This window comes from Arachis ipaensis, chromosome B2 (genome assembly GCF_059453495.1).
Source record: "Arachis ipaensis isolate K30076 ecotype BB chromosome B2, ASM5945349v1, whole genome shotgun sequence".
NCBI classification, from domain to species: domain Eukaryota; kingdom Viridiplantae; phylum Streptophyta; class Magnoliopsida; order Fabales; family Fabaceae; genus Arachis; species Arachis ipaensis.
The window spans coordinates 112,367,898-112,389,411 of NC_142437.1; the positions used below are offsets into that span (position 1 = coordinate 112,367,898).

Consider the following 21,514-nt stretch of genomic DNA (forward strand, 5'->3'; position numbering starts at 1 on the left):
TATATATTTAATATCTAGTTCTTTTTGTTATGTTTTTAACTTTTTCGAAGACTTATTTATGTTTGCTCTTTTATGGTTTGTTTTGTTAGTAAGCAAACTTTCGAGTACTATGTTGGTAGTTTATTCAAAAAAAATTATGTAAATAATATGTATTAATAAATAAAAAAAATAAAATAACGACGTCAAAGTTATACATGAAAAAAGATCATAATTTGGGTTAAAGTGAGATAAGATTATATATATATATATATATATATATATATATATAAAGCCTTGTCTCATTAGGTGGGGTCGGCTACATGAATCAAATGATGTCATTGTACTCTGTCATGTATTATGTCTACAGAGAAACCGTTTACATGTAGATATCGTTTGACTACTTCATAGATAGTCTTCTTAAGTCTTCATTTGCCTTTCACCCCTTGTCCATCTTCCATCTCATCCACCCTCCTAACTGAGTGTTCTATCGGTCTTCTTCTCACATGTCCAAACCACCTGAGACGCGATTCAACCATCTTTTCCACAATGGGTGCTACTCTAACTCTCTCCCTTATATCTTCGTTCCTTATTTTATCCAATCGCGTATGACCACTCATCCATCTCAACATCTTCATTTCTGCCACACTCAACTTATGTTCGTGCTCCCCTTTGACCGCCCAACACTCCGTACCATAAAGCATAGCCGGACTTATAGTGGTGTGATAGAATTTACCTTTATAGTGGTCTTATATATTTAATTAATCTCTACATACAAATCATTTAATCAAATAAGTCCAGCCAAGTCATTTACACTCACGCGTGCACATTCTTCTTCTTCGTCACCCCTGATATTTCGTCGTCTTCTTCTCCTTCTTTTTCATTATTTTTCTCTTTCGTTATCGTCGTCACTAATACATCTCCTCCTCTTCCTCCCTCTTTTCTCATTGGAATTTCTTTTCCTTTTTCCTTTTTCCTTTTCCTCCTTCTCCTCCATCATCTTCATCATCATGATCATCATCGTTATAGTCATCGTCGTCTTCTTCTTATACTATCGTCGTTATTGTTATCGTAGAATTTTTGTCATATTGATGACGTTGTCTGATCCAAAATTAATTTAGACGTGTTTTTGTTGATAATTCAGTCAATTTTGTGTGTTGTTTTCAAACTGAGTTTGTATGTCGCAATCATTAAGTAATTTTGGTGCATTTCTGAGTTAATTGAGATTTGTAGCAAAATTTCAGTGTAAAATTTAAGAAATTTATGTGTTATTGTTAAGAAATTTCAGTGTATTTTTATTCTGATAAATTTTGCATAATTCAAAACTCTTCTTCTTTCTCCTCATGATCTGCTACTGCTTCTTCTTCTTCTTCTTCTTTTTCTTCTTCATCATCATCATCTTCTTTTTTTTTCTTATTCATCTCTTCCTTCTTGTTTTACCTTCTCAAGTTCCTTCTTGATTTACTCTCTTAACAAGAATAAAAATAAAAAAATCAAACAAAGAACAAAAAACACATAATGCTGCAAAATTACCTGAAAGATGATGAACATATATTTATTCAACTAAAAGAAAGAAAAAAATAACGAAAAAAAAAAGAAAAAAATATATTAAATTTTTTTTTTGTGCATTTGTAGCAAAATTTTAATGTAAAAACTAATAAATTTATATGTTATTGTTAAGAAATTTCGATGTATTTTTATTCTGATAAGTTCTGCATAATTCAAAACTTTTCCTCTTTTTCCTCCTCATCTTCTACTGCTTCTTTTTCATTTTATTTCATTTTCTCATAAATCTTTTGGGAAGAAAAAATAAAATAAAAAAATATATAATATTACAAAATTAATAGAAAGAGGAGGAAGAAAAAATATAGCAATAATAACAATAAAAAGAACGAGGAAAATGATGAAACATGTAAAGAAGAAGGAATGCGAAGAAAAAAGCAGAAGAACGCAAAGAAAAAGGAAAAGAATGAGAAAGAAGAGAAGAAATACAGAATACAAACAATGGAAGAGAAATGCGAAAGAGAAAAAGAAAAAATACAAAGAAAAATGAACAGCATAATTTTACGCGCGCCTATGTAAGTGAAATTTATTAAGTCAGAGACAACTTGTTTAAACTTAGTTGCCAAAAAGGCAAAACTGATATATATATATATATATATATATATAATAAATTTAGTCGTCCTAAGTATTTTTTAAATCGAGTTTTCAACCAAATTAATGCACGCTAGATGCTACTTCTTTTCTTTTACATACTTACGTGCTGCTGTTGCTATTTTTCCTCCTCCTCCATGCTGAAAAAGCACGGAGACAAAAAACTACATGATAGACATTAACATTTATTTTATTGGGCTTATACCAATTTGGTTAGACTTAATTATCAAAAATACTTGTACATATAACATTATCGTTTTTAAAATTAGTATAAACTTAATCGAATAATTGGATTAGTTTATGTTTAACAATCCTAAAATCAGTAACCGAACCAATTAAAATCGGATTCAATTGAATTCAACCCAATTACACCTCATTACCCGTCAAATACAAAACTATTAATCTATTATAGCTGAATCGGATCAATTTTGATCGAACGGTTAGATTCCCCGTACCTGTGAACTCCCGTGCTTATGGGGCTTGATGAATGTCTTTAAATAGCATATGTTGTTGTGCTTATGGGTCTTTGATGAATGTCTTTAAATAGCATATGCTGTTAATTGTTAAAAGACCATTATCAATTTTGATCGAACGGTTAGATTACCCGTACCCGTGCTTATGGGACTTGATGAATGTCTTTAAATCAGCCTATGCCTGTTAATTGTTAAAAGACCATTATCAAGAGAAATAATAATCATATAAACCAACCCCCCCCCCCCCAAAAAAAAAAAAGGCTAACAATTATTACAATTTTATAAAGAAAAGTACAATACGAGTAATCTCCACATTTTTTAATTTTAAGAGTTGTTCTAATTGCACAGTCAGGAAAACAGAGAACAATTAACCTTTATGTTTATATATTAAAAAGCTACACATAATACATCACTGAGTTGAAAGTTGAAACCAGATCACTGTTATCGAAATTGATTGTTGTTACTTGTGGAAGGAAAAAAATAATAATATAATAACTTTCTTCCTCTTCATGCATGCTTCTATTTACCAGACAATGAACCAATCTACCTCTTTGTTTGTTAACATATAAGATACTATAATAACAGTAAGTAGTAGCTCAATGAATGACAGCAATGATGGAATCTGTACACTGAAAGTATTATACTAACGTTTACATATATGACTGTACTGGACATAGATGAGATACATGCTGATAAATGGGGAAATTATCACGATACACATACGCTACACATCACACAAGTACAAAATTGGGTACACAGATTACAGATATAAGGTAATGACATAACACAGAAATATACACTTGCTTATGGGATTTGATGATAAGTGGGTACAGCGCTTGCACGCTGAACCTGAGCCGTATCAAATTGCAGAAAGTTTTTCACCTCCTACAATGGATCTGGATTTGACGATTGATGCTAAATTTTGTTTGCTTATACTGATATTCATGCAAATTGTATGTAGAAGAAATGAGGACTAAGAGGAGAAGCTAGACCTAAGAGTATATCATATATGAACATGGTAGGATAAAGAATCTTTACATTTCACCAAGATTTTTCCTATTCATTGTAGGAGAGAACGAGTGACACTTTGGACATGGTTCAGAGGCAAGAATCAGAGCGCAATGCTTTCCAAACAGAATTCAAGAATCACTCACTCCAACTATCCGCATCATCATCTTCATCACTTCCGGCCAAAGCCTATTATTTATATTTCAGTAATTTATCAACATGTTAGTTGACCTTTGAAGAAAACAGGCCACAACTATTGGTAAAATGAACAGATAACAAGAGTGAGAGAGACCTGGCGAATTGCATTTGCTTTTTCCAAGATGGCGGCAAGCTTCAAGTTTGTCTTAGGACCTTGAATGCTGGGTCGCGTCGCTACAGTAGGCTTCAAGTTGAAGGACTGGGAAAACCAAAAGATATTTTTAATATAAGAATATGCTTTGTTACAGAAGTGGTAAAGATCAGCATAAAGATAAAGGTTGCAGAGTCTAACCTTTGTTCTTATCTGTTCTAGCAATGAATCTCTTTCATCTGTCTTTGGGGCGGTTTGAGGAACAACCCGTTCAGTAACCTTCCTAAGCTGTTATAGTCCAAACGCAAAGTGTTATGCAAAAATAAGACCACAAAAAGAAAATTGAGTTTCAAAATAAAAATCCAGAAACTACAATCACCTTGCTTTTGTCATGAGCAGCAACAGCGTCAATTAGAGGATTCCGAGGACGAGGAAGCTTGTTCTTTGGTTTTGGATTTGTCCTTTCACTCTCAAAATCTGAAGTTTGATCAGATGCATCTAAGGACAATGATGTTTCCCCCTCAGGAGGCAAGAAATGCTGATTAGGTGCCATACTATTCATGTGAGGTGGCAACATGAGTGAGATAGGCAGATGTCCTTGTCCCACTTCAGCATTACTCATAGACTGATTCGGTGTTTTAACTTCGGAACTAGCCTCTGTTGAAAACTGACTGGGAGGATGAATTTGTTTTTCTTGTGGAGAGATGGAATCATGTTCAGGAACAGCACATTCAGCAGGTGGTATTGGAGGGCAAGGATCTGAACTCTCAACTGTTTCTCCCTCAGAAGCAACAACATAAGCATGTGGAGGGCTTTCAGCGGATAACCTGTTATCTGTAGACTGCTGAAGTGAGTCATCTTCACTAGTCTCTGTCTTTGACAGAATAAGAGGTTGAGTTTGTTCGTCTGCAGAGATGGAATCTTGTCCAGAAGTAACATGAGAATCTTGGGAAGTAGCCACAGGTACGTCATTTCTTATGGGATGCTCATGTGCTTTGACTTCTAAACTAGTCTCAGTCATTAATTGACTTGGGGATTGGGTCAATTTTTCCTGTGGAGAGGTGAAATCAGTTACAGAAGCAGAAAAATCGGCAGATGGAGTTGGAGGGTATAGGGTTGAATTTTGTGCCATTAGTCCCTCAGAAGCAACAATGTAGCCATGCTGAGGCCTGCTGGTGGTTACAACAGGTAATGTATAGAAAGGATTTGCAATTTGGCTTCTGTCCAACAATAGGTATTGACCATTTGCTTCATTAACCATGATAGGAAATTGAAAAGGTATAGCAACAGGATGCCCTGAAACACCCACTGGAAACCCAGAAGATTGGAGCTTATCACTCACTGCCATGACAGGCACAAATGGATTCTGAGACAGCAAATTATCTCTCTCAGATGTTGGAAAACCAAATTGAGCGGTATTATCAGGTTCAATTGGAAGCATTGGTTGGCCTGAAGGCAGCATTGGTTGGAATGAGGCCTGATTTACTTCTACCTGTTCTCTCTGCAGAAAAGGGGAAGAATGCTGAACCTTGCCCATTCTCCATTGCATAGGTGGTAGAGGGGGCATAGGAGGCATCTCATCGAGATTATTCTCAGCTGACTCGGTAAAGAGATCGGGAAGAGACTTCGATGGCTCCATGACATGTTCTGTAGGGTTAACCTCCTGGCTAGATGACTGTGGTAAGGGATGAGATGATGACAGTTCATCTGCATGGTCATCTGAAGGGAAGTCGGGAGTGGCATGAATGCTTTCTTTCTCCAATTGAGTTTTCTCAGAGGCTATGTTTCCTTCACCGCTGAGCATAAACTCTGCATCCCATTCACCACCATGTGATCGTGAAAACAGCTCTACATCACTTCCAGACTCAAGCTTGTTAAAAGGTGATGAAAAACTCTCTCTCTTGTTCTGTGAAGGATCATTCAAGTCATCAAATATAGATTCTGACTGCTGACTATCTAACCCTGAAAATTCTTGCACCATTTTCATGTCGTCGACAGAAGCACTGTGTTGGAGTTTCTCCCAAGGAGATGAATTTTGATTATCATTACATCTTTCTAAATTAGAAAGATCACCAGGTCCCTGTTTCTCCAGATTCAATTGCACACCAGCAGAAGAAGCTATTGGTTGATCCATTTCATTCTGTCTCTCTAATTCTGTCAAAGATTCTCTAGCAACTGCCTTGTTAACTTCCATCTCTTTCTCATGCGGATCTGCAACAGCAGAGAGACATTCTTCCGTATCTGTACAATTAATGGTTGGAGAATAAATGACATCAAGTGGTGAGATGGCTGTCAATTGCTCCAGTTGGCTATCCATTTTTTCTACATTCAAGTCCTTTAAAATTTGGGTTGATTTTACTTCATTGGATTCCATTTCCATCTTATAATAATCCAAGGAAGAAGAGAGAGGTTTTTGCAAACTGGAAGAACTTCCAGATGGAGCTGGACAGGTTAAAATACCTGCATCTTTGTCATCACTATTAACAGAAGGAACAGTGGAGACAGCTTGGTCTTCTGAATCAACATTTTCACTGAACACATCATTTACCATCACAGGAGTATCAGGAGAAGACAGCTCTTTAACATGACCATCACCTTCAACAGGATCAACACCTGAGGTGGATCTTATTTCATCACCGGGCACCAGTCCCTCTTCAGAAATTGATTCGACATCAGAACACACTTGTTCATTTTTGGCTAAACTTGGTTCATCCTGTGGATTGTTATGAGTTACATCTGAGGATAACTCCCCGGTAAGGCAACTCATGGGAGGAACATCCACAACAGGAGCCAAATCTTCGGAACCAAGTTGGGTAGATATAATACAATCCTCATCTTTCAAGTCTTGACAATCAAGCACCGCCATTGTACCTGAATTCAAGTCCAGTTCTTCCATGGATGAGGAAATCGGATCCTCTCCTGTTGAACCAATATCTCTATCAACCAAAACTTCAAGAGAGTTTTTATTAGGTGATTCCACCTGCAACTTCTTTATTTCTGAAAGATCACTGCCTTCATTTTCCTGAACTAATTCTAAATTATTTGAAAATTGCAATAAATCATCAGACTGAACATTTGGATCATAATTATCCAACTTGTCTAGAGAATTTTTATCAGACAAATCCAGAGGACAAGCATCTTCTTTCACAGCATAGAGAGAGACAGGTTCAGCAACCATAGATTTCATACGATCTGTTCTTTCTTCATCTTCTTCTACTGTTGAATTAAGTTCAACTGGGTCAAATGGGAGTTCATCTGATTGAGCCTGTGGAGGTAGAGTCACTGGTGAAGCAGGGCCATGAACAGAACACAATACATGTCCTGAAGTCATCAGTTCATTAGAGGCTTGACCTGAATCAGAAATTTCTTCTTCACCATCAGGTGCATCATGAACAACAATATGGGGAGGCTGTCTGGGTAGTGTATCTTCAACCTCTGGTTCATAAATTTTGGTTTTCGTTAATAATATAGGCTCCGATTGTATATTTTCAACCACAGAGCTTAATGAATCAGTGTGATGGGAAGGGGATCTTTCTTTCTTGCTAGAACTATTGTCATCTGACATAGAAGAATTTCCAATAGATGGGGAATCTGAAAAGTGAGATTGCATTTCCGTATGATCATCGCCATCTCTTCTGAACAAACTATTGTCTGACATTGAGGATGTCCCAGTTGAGCGAGAATCAGACAACTGAGCATGCTCTTCAATTTGTTCTTCATTTCTATCTTGTTTGAATGAACCAATCTCATCAGACGTTGAGGAATCTCCAAATGATTGAGAATATGAAAACCGAGCCTCTGGTTGATAGTTTTCTTTGCCATCACCGTCTGTTGCCTTTTGAATATTCAATAATCGCCTTTTAGGTTTACATTCATTGTCTGTTTCCAATTCTGACTCCATGGTGTTTAAAGCATCCATATAATTGTCAACTTCACTAATCGTATCAGAATGGTACCCATCTAAGATCCCTTCTATTTTCTTTTGTTCATCGACTGCCAATTCTGTTTCCATAGGAAACTTGGGATGATTAGAAGAAATTTCATCTGTCACACGAGAAAATTTTTGTTCTTTCACCTTCACAACATCTCCATTTGCCTTTCCATCCATTTCTGAAAATCCTTTTAGTTCTGATTCCTGCTGGTTAGGGGATGGGTAGGTGTTTTCGTTTCCCAATCTCCTCTTTACAGGACTAGTGCCACTGATTTCAAGCATTTTGATCCCTGCTTCACTGGTATCATCCGACATAGGCTTTACAGACAAAGGAATAATTGAAGTTTCATAAATCATTTTATGATCAGGTGAGGCAGTTTCCAGGAACTTTGTCATGTAACTTTTCCCATCTTTTACTTCAACTGCAGATCCGCTCAACTGTCTTTTCTTCAACTTCACAAGACGTGCAGGATCAGTGTAACCATTCTCAATACGCTCCTCAAGAAGCAGCTGATGCAATCTGCAAGAATAGAAACTAAATTCTGTCAGCAATTAACCGTTGAAAGACATTTATATGTTCCAAATGCCAGAAGAATAACCACAACAAAATCACCGGAGCTTACTTTGCATGTGATGGTGCAACATTAGGGCCTTCGCCATCCCGCAACCGTTGTCCTTTCTTCTGCTGCAAATGGAAGAAATAAGTACACCGTCAAAATTGTATATTTTCAATTTTCATTGTATATCACAATGCTACAATGAACAAGAAAAGCAGTGCTAAAAACTTGTACAGCATATCATATGGCTATGTTTAATAAACATCGAATGCATTGTCATGTGCACAGAGAACGTATTATTACATTTCAATTGTAATTTATAAATTTACAGCAAGAACCCAATCACTACACGATGTCAAGACAAATATATTAAGTTTTGAGAGAGGAGAGAATTCAGAGAGACTGAGAAAGGTTCCAGAAATGTGTAATGTTCATTATGACTGAGTTTAGAACTAATCTGTACTTATACAGATAGAGCATAAGCTACACTAAGGGCAGAATAGTCCTATCCTAGCTGGCTCCACTTATAACGAACAGCCTCTATTCTCTCTTCTGTAGGCTTTACTATCAGTTAGCTAACTCACTATTAAATTAGAATGACAGAACCACTTTATCAAAGAAAATAAGAGATTTTTCAATTTAAAATAATTTTCAAGAAAAAAGTTATGTCAATAAATGGTATAATTGGCAATTCTGTACCTTGATTTTACGTATTCTCTTTTCCCTGTGAACTTCTACCATTTTGGTTTCAAATGAAGCTGATTCCATTTTAAAAAATGACGGATCAGTGTAACGCTTCAGGCAAGCCCCAGCACCAGCCACATCAAACCTATAAGAAGCCAAAGTCGAAGAAAAAATTTTACATATATACAACAAAGTAAAATATTTTACGCTGAAATTATATAATTATGAAGAAGCAGGTCATCATACTTATCCAGAAGGAAAAGTCTCGGAGGACCACGACATTCTTCATAAGAATCCATTATAAATCGAGGCAGATCTCCTTGAGTAACAAGATTCTGTTCAGAACGAAGATTAGGATGCCAATCAACCCCTGCACGCAATAGGCAAGATTATTTATACTTAAGCCCAAACAGGCAAACAGCAAAAAACCCCAGGGACCATTATGTTTAAACATTGCAAGTTAAACTAAAAGTCCATCATTTGACAAGATAACCAAAATTCAAATCACAATGACAAATAAAAATCACACCAAATGGGACTCTGTTATGTTTCAACAAACCTCCATTCGTGTAGAAGGATGAATGATGAGTTTGAGAGAAAAAAGCCTTCTCAAGTGAAGGAACTTCAGCCTCAAGCTGTTGAACACGAGTCATAAGTCCATGACCTCTTGCAGCAGTAGCCATTACTTCTTCATGTAAATCATGGAAGATCTCGGCAGCAAACCTGATCAAATTGTAACAGTTAAATGCAGAGAACATGACAGTGCCTAGTGTACAAACTATGATTGAAAAAGTTAAATGCCAAAGCTGACTTCAACTAGGCTGAGAAAAATTAGGTCAGATAGTATCTCAGATATTCCTGTCACGACGTGGATTCCCCAACCAGAAACTAACTTCAAGTAATCAAATAGAAGACACAGAAAAGTAACAAGCCTGTCAAGCCACCTATCATAAGCCACTGTATTTGGATACATACGTTTTACTAATGATGACCAAAACCATTCGAACCAAATTCTCGTGTAATCGAGTAACCTACTCTATCTCAGGAGGTTGTTGAATGTTTTATAGGTTGCACATAGCATATCATAATACTAACACACAATTTTAATACACTCTCCAAAGAAATATCAGGTAACTACTTTCTGCAATTCTAGTATGCTACTCAATTATAAAGTGGAATACAGAAACAGCATTTTCTCTTTATCCGAGTTAAAACAATAAACAAATACTCAACAACATTAAACTCAACATGTCTATAACAGTCCAATCACATTGAAGTCAAAATGCTATATTTTTCAGAATACGGAACTCGGTAAGTTTAAAATATATGATCGTCAATTCATCGTATTAAACAGATACAAATCCATATCAGCTATTGTAAAAATAAATAGAAACTACTGATGTCCACACAAACTCACCCAAATGACCAAACACCTTCACCATTCTATACAATATGTACACACAATTCTCAAGGAGCTAGAACCAGTAAAGGAGAATCAACAATAACACAATCGAAAGGCGACAATCAAACAAAAAATAAATAAAATAACAAAAAAAAAAGATTAAAAAAGCAATCACATAAATTAGAGAGAGAGGAAAGACAGTAGTTAAAAAATAACCATATATAACCACCTCCAGGTCCGAAAAGCCACAAACCTCGCCGAATTTAGCTCACGCCAGCACAAACTCGAAAAATTCTAAACTACACTCAATTTCAATTTCACCATTTTCCCTTTCAAGGCTTGCGCTTATTCAACTATAAGCGCAATCAAATTCACAAAACCCACACGCAAATTAATCTCACTCCGACAAAAACTGTAACTAGAAGATTCCATTAAATCTCAGATTAAATCACAAAACCTAGCTGAACTAAGCCTCGCTCACAAATTCGAAAATTGCACAAAATCTTTTTCTTTTTCGCACTCATTCAACTAAACGCAATTAAAAAACAAAAACCTATTCGAATCTAGCACAATCCAGCAGCACAAACTCCAAGTGATTCTACCAAACTTCAATTCTAATCTTTTTTTCTCTTCAAACTCAGTACCGCAATCACCGAAACCACTACTAAAACCACTTTAATTGCATTGCAGTTTCGAAAAAAGCTAAAATAAAATCAGCTAAAGTCAGAAAAATCAGAGAGAGAGAGAGAGAGAGCTGACTCGGCGAGGTCGCCGAGCTGGCGGAGGAGACCGACGAGGCCGCCCATGGCGACGGCCTCAAGGAGAGCTTCCGGATCGTCCCGAACGTCGGCGGCGCGGTACAGCTCGGGATCCGCGAGGCCGTACTCGTTCCGAATGTGGTACTTGGAGAGCGGCATTTTCTTCTTCTTCTAGAACTCTCCCGCAATTTTGCTGCGGCAGCTAGAAAAGCTTAGGTATTCAATGACAGTGATTGTTGCAGTGGTGGCGGTGCTAGTTCGATGTTGTCGGTTGCTCCGGCGACTCTGTTTCTGCTTCTGCTTCTGCGTTCCACCATGGATGAGAGAGAACGAAGAAACGAAGAAGAGGAAAGGAGAGAGATTTGGATTTATATAATAATAATAATAATAATAATAATAAATTATTGTTTTGGGAAGTGAAATGAAACGAAATAAAAGAAGGATAAAAGGTGGAGGTGGGTGCGGGTGTGACAGACGTGAAGAGACTCAAGGATGCTAATACTGCCAAGTGCCAACACCAACTCTGACCTCACACCCCAACAGGCCAACACTAAATAAATAGTTTTTTTTTTTTTTTCCAATAAATTCATGCAACATACAGTATAAAAAATGTGAATTCTATCCGATCCTCTTTATAAAAGATGAATTCTATTCTATCTTTTCTAAAATAACATGTAACTTATTTTTTTATTATGTGTTAATTTTTAATTAGAATTATTTTAATAACATATAACTCTCTCTTTTTGTAATGGCTTTCACTTTTCCTCATTTCTTCATCATTGTCGCATCTCCAAAACATCACCGTTTTGTCGGATGTCCTGTTTACTCTGTCATGTCTTACCGTCCTCCAAATCATCACCGTCGCCGTCGACACAAGCGTCGCTGTCCTCGCGATCTCCTTACCTCTCACACTGTTTCTGTATTTTCTCAACCCTTAACGAAAATTTTATTTTATGCCCATCGTTCTGATGACTATGATCGATGCTACAATCCAATTATATATAATGACTCATGAATATTTATCATTCAACTATCATAGAGCATCATTATAAAATACTAAAATTGCAAGACTAAAGTGTAGGCTTTTTTTTTAAAACCAATATAAAATTCCTTGATTCTATCGTATAGAATTGAAACACTTTGATATTAAAGTAATGATACACAATTTTGAAGAAGTAAAATTGGAACAATAATAGTGTTAATATTGTCTTCTAGCGCGAGGACATCGGCGTTGTTTGTGTCGACAGCGACGATGATGCTTTAGAAGACGGTGACAGCATGATAGAGAGAACAGGACACCCTATAAAGCAGTGATACTTGGGAGACGCGACGACGATGAAACAATGAGGAGGAGTGAAAGCCATTAGAGAGAGAGTTATCGATTAAAATAACTTTCAATTAGAAATTAACATATAATAAAGGGTAAGTTACATGTTATTTTAGGGAGGGTTGTGTAAAATTCACCTGTAAAAAATGGTATTTAAATTGATATTATAAAAAAGTTTAATTATTATGTGGATCTCTATAGTTTTATTAAATTTTTAATTAGGTCTTTATATTGTTTTCTTTGAATTTCTATACCATATCAGATTTTGTAATTAAGTCCTTACCATGGCAAAAATGTTAGAATTAATGGAATATTCCGTTAAACAAGACGAATATGCCTAACACTTGACTGAATATTCTGTATAGTTTAACAGAATATTCCGTTAATTCTAATATTTTTATTACGGTAGGGACTTAGGAACAAAATTTGATATAGTATAGGAACCCAATTGAAAAGAGAAAAAGTATAAAGACCTAATTGAAAATTTGATGAAATTATAGGGACCGACAGAGTAATTAAACCTTATAAAAACAACAAAGCTACACAACTAAAGGCCAATGAGGAATAAATCCCATAATGGTCCCTGAGATTTATAGAATTATCCAATTTAGTCCTCAAAATTCTAATTTCACTATAGTGATCCTGCATATTGAGTTTCGAGCACCATAATAATCCCTAAACTCATTTCCAGTGATGACTCAACTGTTTAATGCTGATGTGACTATTCTTGACCCCACACTTTACACCTTTGCCTCCCTTTTCTCAGTTTCGTCCCTTTCCACCACACTCTTCTTCGGGCTCTTATTGCCATCCCTCTCCACTCTCCTCTCATCATCAACTCTTTTTCTCTCCCTTTTCCACCTTCCGCCACCTCTCCTACATCCTTTCATCCCTCCCCTCTCTCACACCTCAATGCCGAACTATGAAGTAATTTTTTTTTTTCCAGGATCTGGACATGCTTGAACGGGTCTTAATCACTAAAGGGACATGCTTGAACGGACCTTAATCACTAAAAAATAAGTGCACATATTAAAAAGAGATCCATATGCCTTCATGCAAATAAAATTTGAGAGAATGTTAAAAAAATAACTTATTTTGGTGTGGGCCCCGATTAGGGGATTTCAAAGGAAAAGAAAAGGGGTTAAGAACACTATTGAAGATGGCGGTGTAACATAAAACAGTAGCGTCAAAGGAGGTGGAAAGAAAAATGAAGCGGAAAATGATAAGGTGATCTTGCTTGAGGCCTCATTGGATGATGGAGGTGTGGGTTTAGTAGAGGTATGAATGGTCTTGCAGACTTTGAAAAGGGTGGTAATGGAGGTAGTTGAACACAGCGAAAAAGGGTGTTGAAATATTGAATTCATTAGAAAGAGCTGCTTTTGCTCTCTGTGATTTCTCTCCTTAAGTCATTCATTTTGGTACATTCTTCATAAATCTACTCACACAAAAAATTAACATTGTCTAAAAATTATCAAAAAAAGAATTAAAAAAAGAATAAGAAAGTAGCAATATAACCCTTCACTACGTTTTGTGAGAAAAACAAGTAGAATGAGAGTCTCTATCTCTTTTACAGCAAAAATAGATTTAAATTGGCCCAATTAATTTTCCAACCAAATCCAGTTAGAAGGGATTGGAGAATCGAAACTAGAATTGGGATACCAACCATAGTCGTGGATGAGATGGCGCAAGATGAAGGTTATGTATGAGGCTTTAGGAATGAAGTCTGGTGGTGATGGAGAAGAGAGGAGAAGGATGAGAAGGTGTAGAAGAGGTGGGGGAAGGGAGATTGCAGGAGAGGGACGGAAAGAGTTAAGGATGAAAGGAGAGTTGAGAGAAATGACATGAGCTCGAAGAAGAAGAGAGCGGTGGAGAGGGAGGGGAAGGAGAGGAGGAGGCAAAGATGTAAAATGTGGGGTCAAGAATAGCTACATCAGTACTGAATAGCTGAGTCATCATCGGAAATAAGTTTAGAGACTATTATAGTGTCTGGAGATCAATTTGGAGGACCACTATAGTAAAATTGGAATTTCGAGAACTAAATTGGGTAATCCTGTGAATCTCATGGACCATTATAGGAATTTACTCGCCAACAAACTATAACTCAAATGGCATAGTCTCTCCATATTCACTTAGAAGTCGCGAGTGTCACTTTTTTTTAAACATGATTGTTGTTATTTTTTTCTCCTCTTCTTTTTCAATAATGTCATTGTCATTTTTTTCTCCTCTTCCGCTACCACCTCCGTACGATTTTGATCCCTAAAGTAAGGACGATTCTAAAACCAAGTTAAACCTTAGGGACGATTTTGTATGCAAAAAAAAATTGGGACGAAAAAAATTTTCGACCTACTCTTTAATGACCAAAATCGTACCTAATCATCATCATCATCATCATCATCATCATCATCATCATCATCATCATCATCATCATCATCATCATCATCATCATCATCATCATCATCATCATCATCATCATCATCATCATCATCGTTCACATCTTTTTCATCTTCTTCTTCTTTTATATATACTCATAAAATTTTGATACATCACAAAAAAAATTTGATATATAGCACAAATTTTAATATACAACACAAAATTTTTAAAAGACTACATACCTAAAACTTTGATATCCAATTAGTAAAATACGTATAATACAAAAAATTTGTTGCACAGCACAACAAATTTTTAAAGACTACATGTCCAAAATATTAACGCCTAACCAACAAAATATATAAGCACAAAAATTTTGATACACAATTTAGAAAATTTTGATGCATAGTACATAAATATTTTATGCACATCACATAACTATTTAAAGGATCATAATTGACTCACTCAACCAACAAATATATTCACTAACAAAAATTTATGTGCCATGTGTAAAAACTTGTGCTATGGGTAAAAATTTATGTTATGTGTAAATATTTATGTGCTATGTCATTAAATTTTTGTGCTCTCCAATACAAATTCATGTGCTGAAAAAGCACAAACAAAGAGAAATAACAATACATGTGTATGTTTATTTTTGTTAAATTTGTGTTAACTTGATTGAATTTGATTACAAAAATGTTTGTACGTAAAATATTTCCGTTATAAAAAATAGAATAGAATTTTTATTTTTCTTATTTTTAATATTTTACATAATACATATTACTCAAATACATTTTAATAAATTCTTTATACAATAAATTTTTGTGATACATCTCCAATCTTAGTATTATAAAACAAATAGTTTTTTTGGTTGTGAGTTAATGTTCAAATTAGTCACTAAAATTATGTTCGCACTTCAATCTGGTCCTCAAATTTTAAATTTATTCAATTTGATCTTTTAATTTGAAATTTGTGATTCACGTTAATCTCTAATTTTACTGTTATGTTAGACTTCTTAACAACTATCTAACATGATAATTGAAATTTTTTATCTCAATTTATTTTTAAGAAACCTTTAAAATCCTTTGAAATTAGAATTAGAGTTTTAAATGTTGTATAACGAGCAAATTTAGATAAAAAAAATTCAATTGCCATTTTAAATAGCTAGTAGATAGTCTAGTAGAATAGCCATCAATCCATCAGCATATTTTAATAGTTATGTGACAAAAATAAGGATAAAGATTAACTTGAATCATGAATACTAAATTCCAAGATCAAATTGAGTAAATCAAAATTTTAAGAACTAGATTGAAATGCGAATATAATTTTAAGGAGTAATTAAATTTTATTTCCTCGGTTGCTTTGATATGTTAATACTAATAAAGAGATCTTATATAGTTATTAAGTGGACGACATGTCGAATTAGAGACAAATATGTTCTTTAACGCTACAAAATTGAACTTTGATAGATAGATAGATTTGAAAAAAATCATCTCAAAACTAAGAAATAACATCATTTTAAAGGGAATTAATTCAGTGTATAAGTTTACCGTGGGCACGATAATTGAGCACATCAGAGATGCGTCCTTCTTAGTCCTCTCGTATTAGGGAAATGTCCTCTCAATGCTCTAACGCCCACACTGGATATGGACCGAACTGTCTCACGACGTTCTGAATCCAGCTCACGTACCGCTTTAATGAACGAACAGCCCAACCCTTAGAACATATTACAACCTCAGGTGGTAAAGAGCCGACATTGAAGTGCCAAACCTTCCCGTCAATGTAAACTCTCGGAAAAGATCAGCCTGTTATCCCGATATTTTTGGAATTTAATTATTCCATAATAAAATTTATTAAAATTTTGTATTTGGAAAATGGACTAAATCACACAGTGATCCGTGAGATTAATGACTGGTACTATTTTAATCTTTTAAATTTAAAATTTATTATATTTATTCTAAAGATCTAGTTTTAAACATTGTATTAATTTCTAGACTTTTTTAACGTTGAGTTAATAAATAGAATATTGAACTAGCTCTTATTTGTTGTATTAGAAACAGGGATCGATAAATGACGTTATTTGGTATTGATGCTTAAACAAGACTAAAATAATATCTTTTTAGAAAATAAAAAAAGATAAAATAATTTGCATATCATATAAACTTTTATTTGTCATTTTATTTTTGTTTTATTTAAGCGCTAAAATAAAATAATGATATTTAGTCATGTGTTTAACTTAACAAGTCAAAATTAACTTATCACTTCATTCGCTGACTCAATACTAAAAATAATTTAAGGATTAATATAATGTCTAAATTAAATAAAATTTATTATTTTTAACTAGTAATTAATTATTACTATTAAAAATATATAAATTAAAAGTATATTATTAAATTGTTAGACTCAAAAAATTAAATTAATAATAAAAATAATGAATTCTAATAAATTTTAAGTATTTCTTTAAACATAATAGGTCGTTAGAAGCCAACTATTCTATTTTAAACTTCAGAAAGAGAGTAATATGCCACTAACTTAACGCCTGATCATATAAGAGGTTTTTTCTTTCCCTCTTTAACTCTCCCATTAAAATTATTAGCCTAAAAGAATAAAAGTATGTGGAATAAAATTATAAGAATTAATAATTAAATTAGTTTTTGAAAAAATAGACATTTTTTAAATTTATTTTTAATTTTTTTTAAATTAAATTGATCTATTAAAAATTAAAAATTAATTATATTTATTTTTCAGTCACACTCTTGACAATTTTTTTTAATAATTGATATTATAAAATATTAATTAACAACATATATAATACCTAATATATCTAATTTGATGTTAATCAAATATGTTTATGAAATTTTATTAATTTAGTTGTTAGGTCATATTGATAATAGAATTTATGTAATTGGATAAAAAAATTAAATTAATAAATTTTCATAAATATGTTCAATTAGATTAATAAATTTTCACAACATCAATTGTTGATATAAATTATTAATAGAGTGACTAAAAGACAAATATAATTAACTTTTAATTTTTGATAAACCAATTTGATTAAAAAAATATTTTAAAGATAAATTTAAAAAATATTTTATCTTCCAGAAATTAATTTGACTATTAACCTAAAATTATAATGTTACCAAATAACATCACTACAATGACCAAACATTGCTTTGTGGGACATCATTATTTTACCAAATAAAATTTTTTTTATAAATTCTTAAACATTCATATATGTGTGAAAAAAATAAACTCTCGAAAAATTTTATTATAAGGCAATTAATTTTCAAATATTATTATAAGATAAATTAATTTCTTTAAAATAGTATAATTAATTTAGTAATTTTGGAATGACTTTTTTAAAGATCTATCTACACTGTAATAATTTTATACGTCAGATATATCTAATAAGACCAATGTGTTTTCAGTTTGACTTTTTCATTATGACATGTCAATAAAAACCACGTTAGATTCTTCTTTTTCATTAATGAATCAAAGGAATAGATATACCGCAAATTATTGTTTTAGATTGTTTTTAAGAATTGTTAGGCCTTTTTTAATTTTAGGACTTAGGTAATACTTATCCGTTAGCTACTAAAAAAATATGTTTACTTTGTAGTAAAAGTTTTATAAGAACGTGGAGTAATAAACACAAGCAAGCAACATTATACTTCTCCAATAATACAATAATTTGTTAAGATGTAAACCATGCAATCATGACTTCTATAAATCAAAATAATATACAGTGCAATGTCATTGAAATTGAATATGTAATTGAAAAGATAATTATACTTTTCCATATAGTATAGATGAAAATGTATAGTGTTCAATATATACCATCGAAACTTAAGTTTGGTATCTGAATAATTTTATCTACTAACCTACTATATACGGTTTATATATAAATGATGAAACGGAAAGAAAAACAATAGTGGAGTATGATGTACTCTAAGATTGATTAGAAGATTATTATTTGACTCCTTTCTTACAAACTGACGAGTTCGTATTCAAAGTGAGGAAATGATATAAATCGATGAAGTATAAAGTACATAATGTAAAGGTATAATAAAGTGTGTATATATATATTGTCTTACTTCCTATTTTAACTTACTTAATTTAACGAAGTATTGTCATATTATATTATTTCTTAGAAAGTATGAGGTGTAAATCATAACTGCAGTGTGCCGAAAGTTATGTTTATTCAGAATATAAGAAAAGAAATGTCTTGAATGAATCGGATCGGACTTATTGAGAGGACAAAATTAAATTACATCGTTGAAAGGAGAGAACAAAAAAAAGAAAAGAAAAAGAAAAACGTATTTGACTCTATTTTGGTTTTTTAAAAAAAATTTAATTTTTTTATCTATTTGGAACTATTATATTATATTATTATATATTTGTACACCAGAAAAATAATTATTATATATTAAATTTGTGAAACTTTTAAAATAAAAATAGTTAACACAAATATTTTTACTAGTACGGTAATATCAAATTAGAAATTTATATATAGCTTTCTTACAGTGATCTAGTTACACATATATGAAAAATAAATTTTCAAAAAATATTTTTGATGCCTTTAAAAATAAATTACTTTGAAAATTAAAAATTTTAAAAATAAAGGTATTACTAATGATATATGTAGTATCAATCTTTTTTTAACAGCAGCGTTGCTATCTTATTATTATATGTTCTAGTTGAAACATTTTTATAAGTTTGTTGAAAAATGAAGAGAAAAAAAAAAGGAGAAGTTTTACGTTGAATTCCTAATAATATCTTTATATATATAGTAAATAACTAAATACTAAGCATAATATATTGATATTCTTATTCATAGAGTTTTTCCCAAAAAAAAAATCTGTGGAAGATTTCAAATGTATGCTTCAGCTATTTTATATATTTTTTAATGTCATATTATTTAGGGAATTTAAATATAACCAACTTGTTAATATATAATAATTTCAAATACATGGTTGAATTTGTTCAAAGAAAAAGAGAAAACAAAAATAAAAAACAATGGTTTGCATGATATAAATCAATAATGCAGGCATGTGGAACATACATTCATTCTTTCTGTGTTTAATGAGTGAAATGCTCTTATTGCATGTGAAGAAACCCAATAGTTAGAATGCATGATATTCAATCATCAATTTATCAAACTATCATTATTCCTAAATGCAATTATGCATATCTATTACTTCTTTAATTTTAGTATTACTAACCTCATGTATACCTAAAAATAAATAAAATAATATTATTAAATTACTATAGTTTACTAAACTATATATAGTAATTTAATTTAATAAGTAAATTGAAATTGTTACTTTAGTATAAGTAAAATATTTTTCCGTCCCCTTGAGAAAATATATTACATGGCATCATTTGATCTTAGTAGTTAAAAAGTCTTCTTTGGAAAAATAAAATTACAATCACAGCATTCAATGGAATAAACTAAAAGTAGATAAATAAATTAAACCGAGTTTACTAATACACTCGGATTATTGTATATTTATGGAACCAAAAATGGATCTATAAAAAATACAGTCCATAAGAGAAAACAAAAAACAAAACATTACTCGGAAATAAATATCTATTAGATATTTTATGCTACTATATATATATATATATATATATATATATATATATATATATATATATATATATATATATATATATATATATATATATATTGACTTAAAATATTTAGAAGTTTATTTTTTAATACATAAATTTTGTATGAGTTCTGTTAGATGACAATTAGGGTTGCGAGCAACATGAATAATAGACGGCACTCCAAAACCACTAAAATAAAAAACATTCCACCTTATTTATCCACTATAATCTTAGCCTCTCACCTTTTACCTTTCGTCTTTCTCTCCTTTTATCGTAGCCGCTTCGCTCTCCATTCTCTGTAGCGCCGTCACAACACATCTCGATCACCGCCGCCGTCACCGTCTGAAGAAGCAACGCGTCGCATCGCCGTTGTACCTTCTTTTCCCATGCGTCACGCTGCCCCTATGCTCCCTGCAACCGAAGCCGCTGCTGCACCTTCTTCTTCCCTGTGTTGCGTCCGCTGCTCTCGATGTTACCACTATACCTGCTTCTCCGATGCATCGCGCCGCCGCTGTTCTCCTTGTCGCTGCGTGCCTTCTTCTCCCCTCCGTGATGTCACATCGTTGTTGAGTCAGAGGTCTTGTTTCGCCACTACTCCAACGCTGCACCTCTGCATGCCCTCACTTCCACGCCGTTGTGTCGTGTCTTCGCCACTTCCATCGCGTACCACTTTGTTTTTTTCACCTAAATAGTATGACCCAAATAAACATCTACATTTTAGTGAAAAGAATCATCTGCATACATAGTAAAATGAACATCTTGCGGAGCATATACATGCAGAATCAAGCGAATCAAGTAAAATACCAATGGTATACCCAAATAAACATCTACTTTAGAATGAAAAGAATCATCTACATACATAGTAAAATGAACATCCGACTTAATTAATAAAAAACAAATAACGAAACAGCAGCTGCAGAGACATTGGAATTACCATATAACAACGGCGACAGTAGCATAAGATTGCAAAAGAGT

At 33.1% G+C, this 21,514-nt stretch overlaps 1 protein-coding gene across 3 annotated transcripts; it reads right to left on the bottom strand.

Annotated features, from left to right (window-relative positions):
• Nucleotides 1-3,207: 3,207 nt before the first annotated feature.
• Nucleotides 3,208-11,757, bottom strand: LOC107625836 (protein SCAR2). Of its 3 annotated transcripts, none has more exons than XM_016328562.3 (9): nt 11,234-11,757; nt 9,632-9,795; nt 9,319-9,442; nt 9,088-9,217; nt 8,455-8,516; nt 4,280-8,351; nt 4,102-4,188; nt 3,904-4,008; nt 3,208-3,800 (listed from the first exon to the last, which is right to left on the bottom strand). In XM_016328562.3, exons 1-9 carry the CDS (start codon nt 11,389-11,391, stop codon nt 3,750-3,752), a joined length of 4,953 nt encoding a protein of 1,650 aa, XP_016184048.2. In that variant the 5' UTR covers nt 11,392-11,757; the 3' UTR covers nt 3,208-3,749. The 3 variants fall into 3 exon arrangements, with proteins under 3 accessions (XP_016184048.2, XP_088359927.1, XP_088359926.1); XM_088503801.1 differs by having other exon boundaries at nt 8,455-8,513; nt 11,234-11,650; XM_088503800.1 differs by having other exon boundaries at nt 3,468-3,800; nt 3,904-4,188.
• Between the last annotated feature and the right edge of the window lie 9,757 nt (nt 11,758-21,514).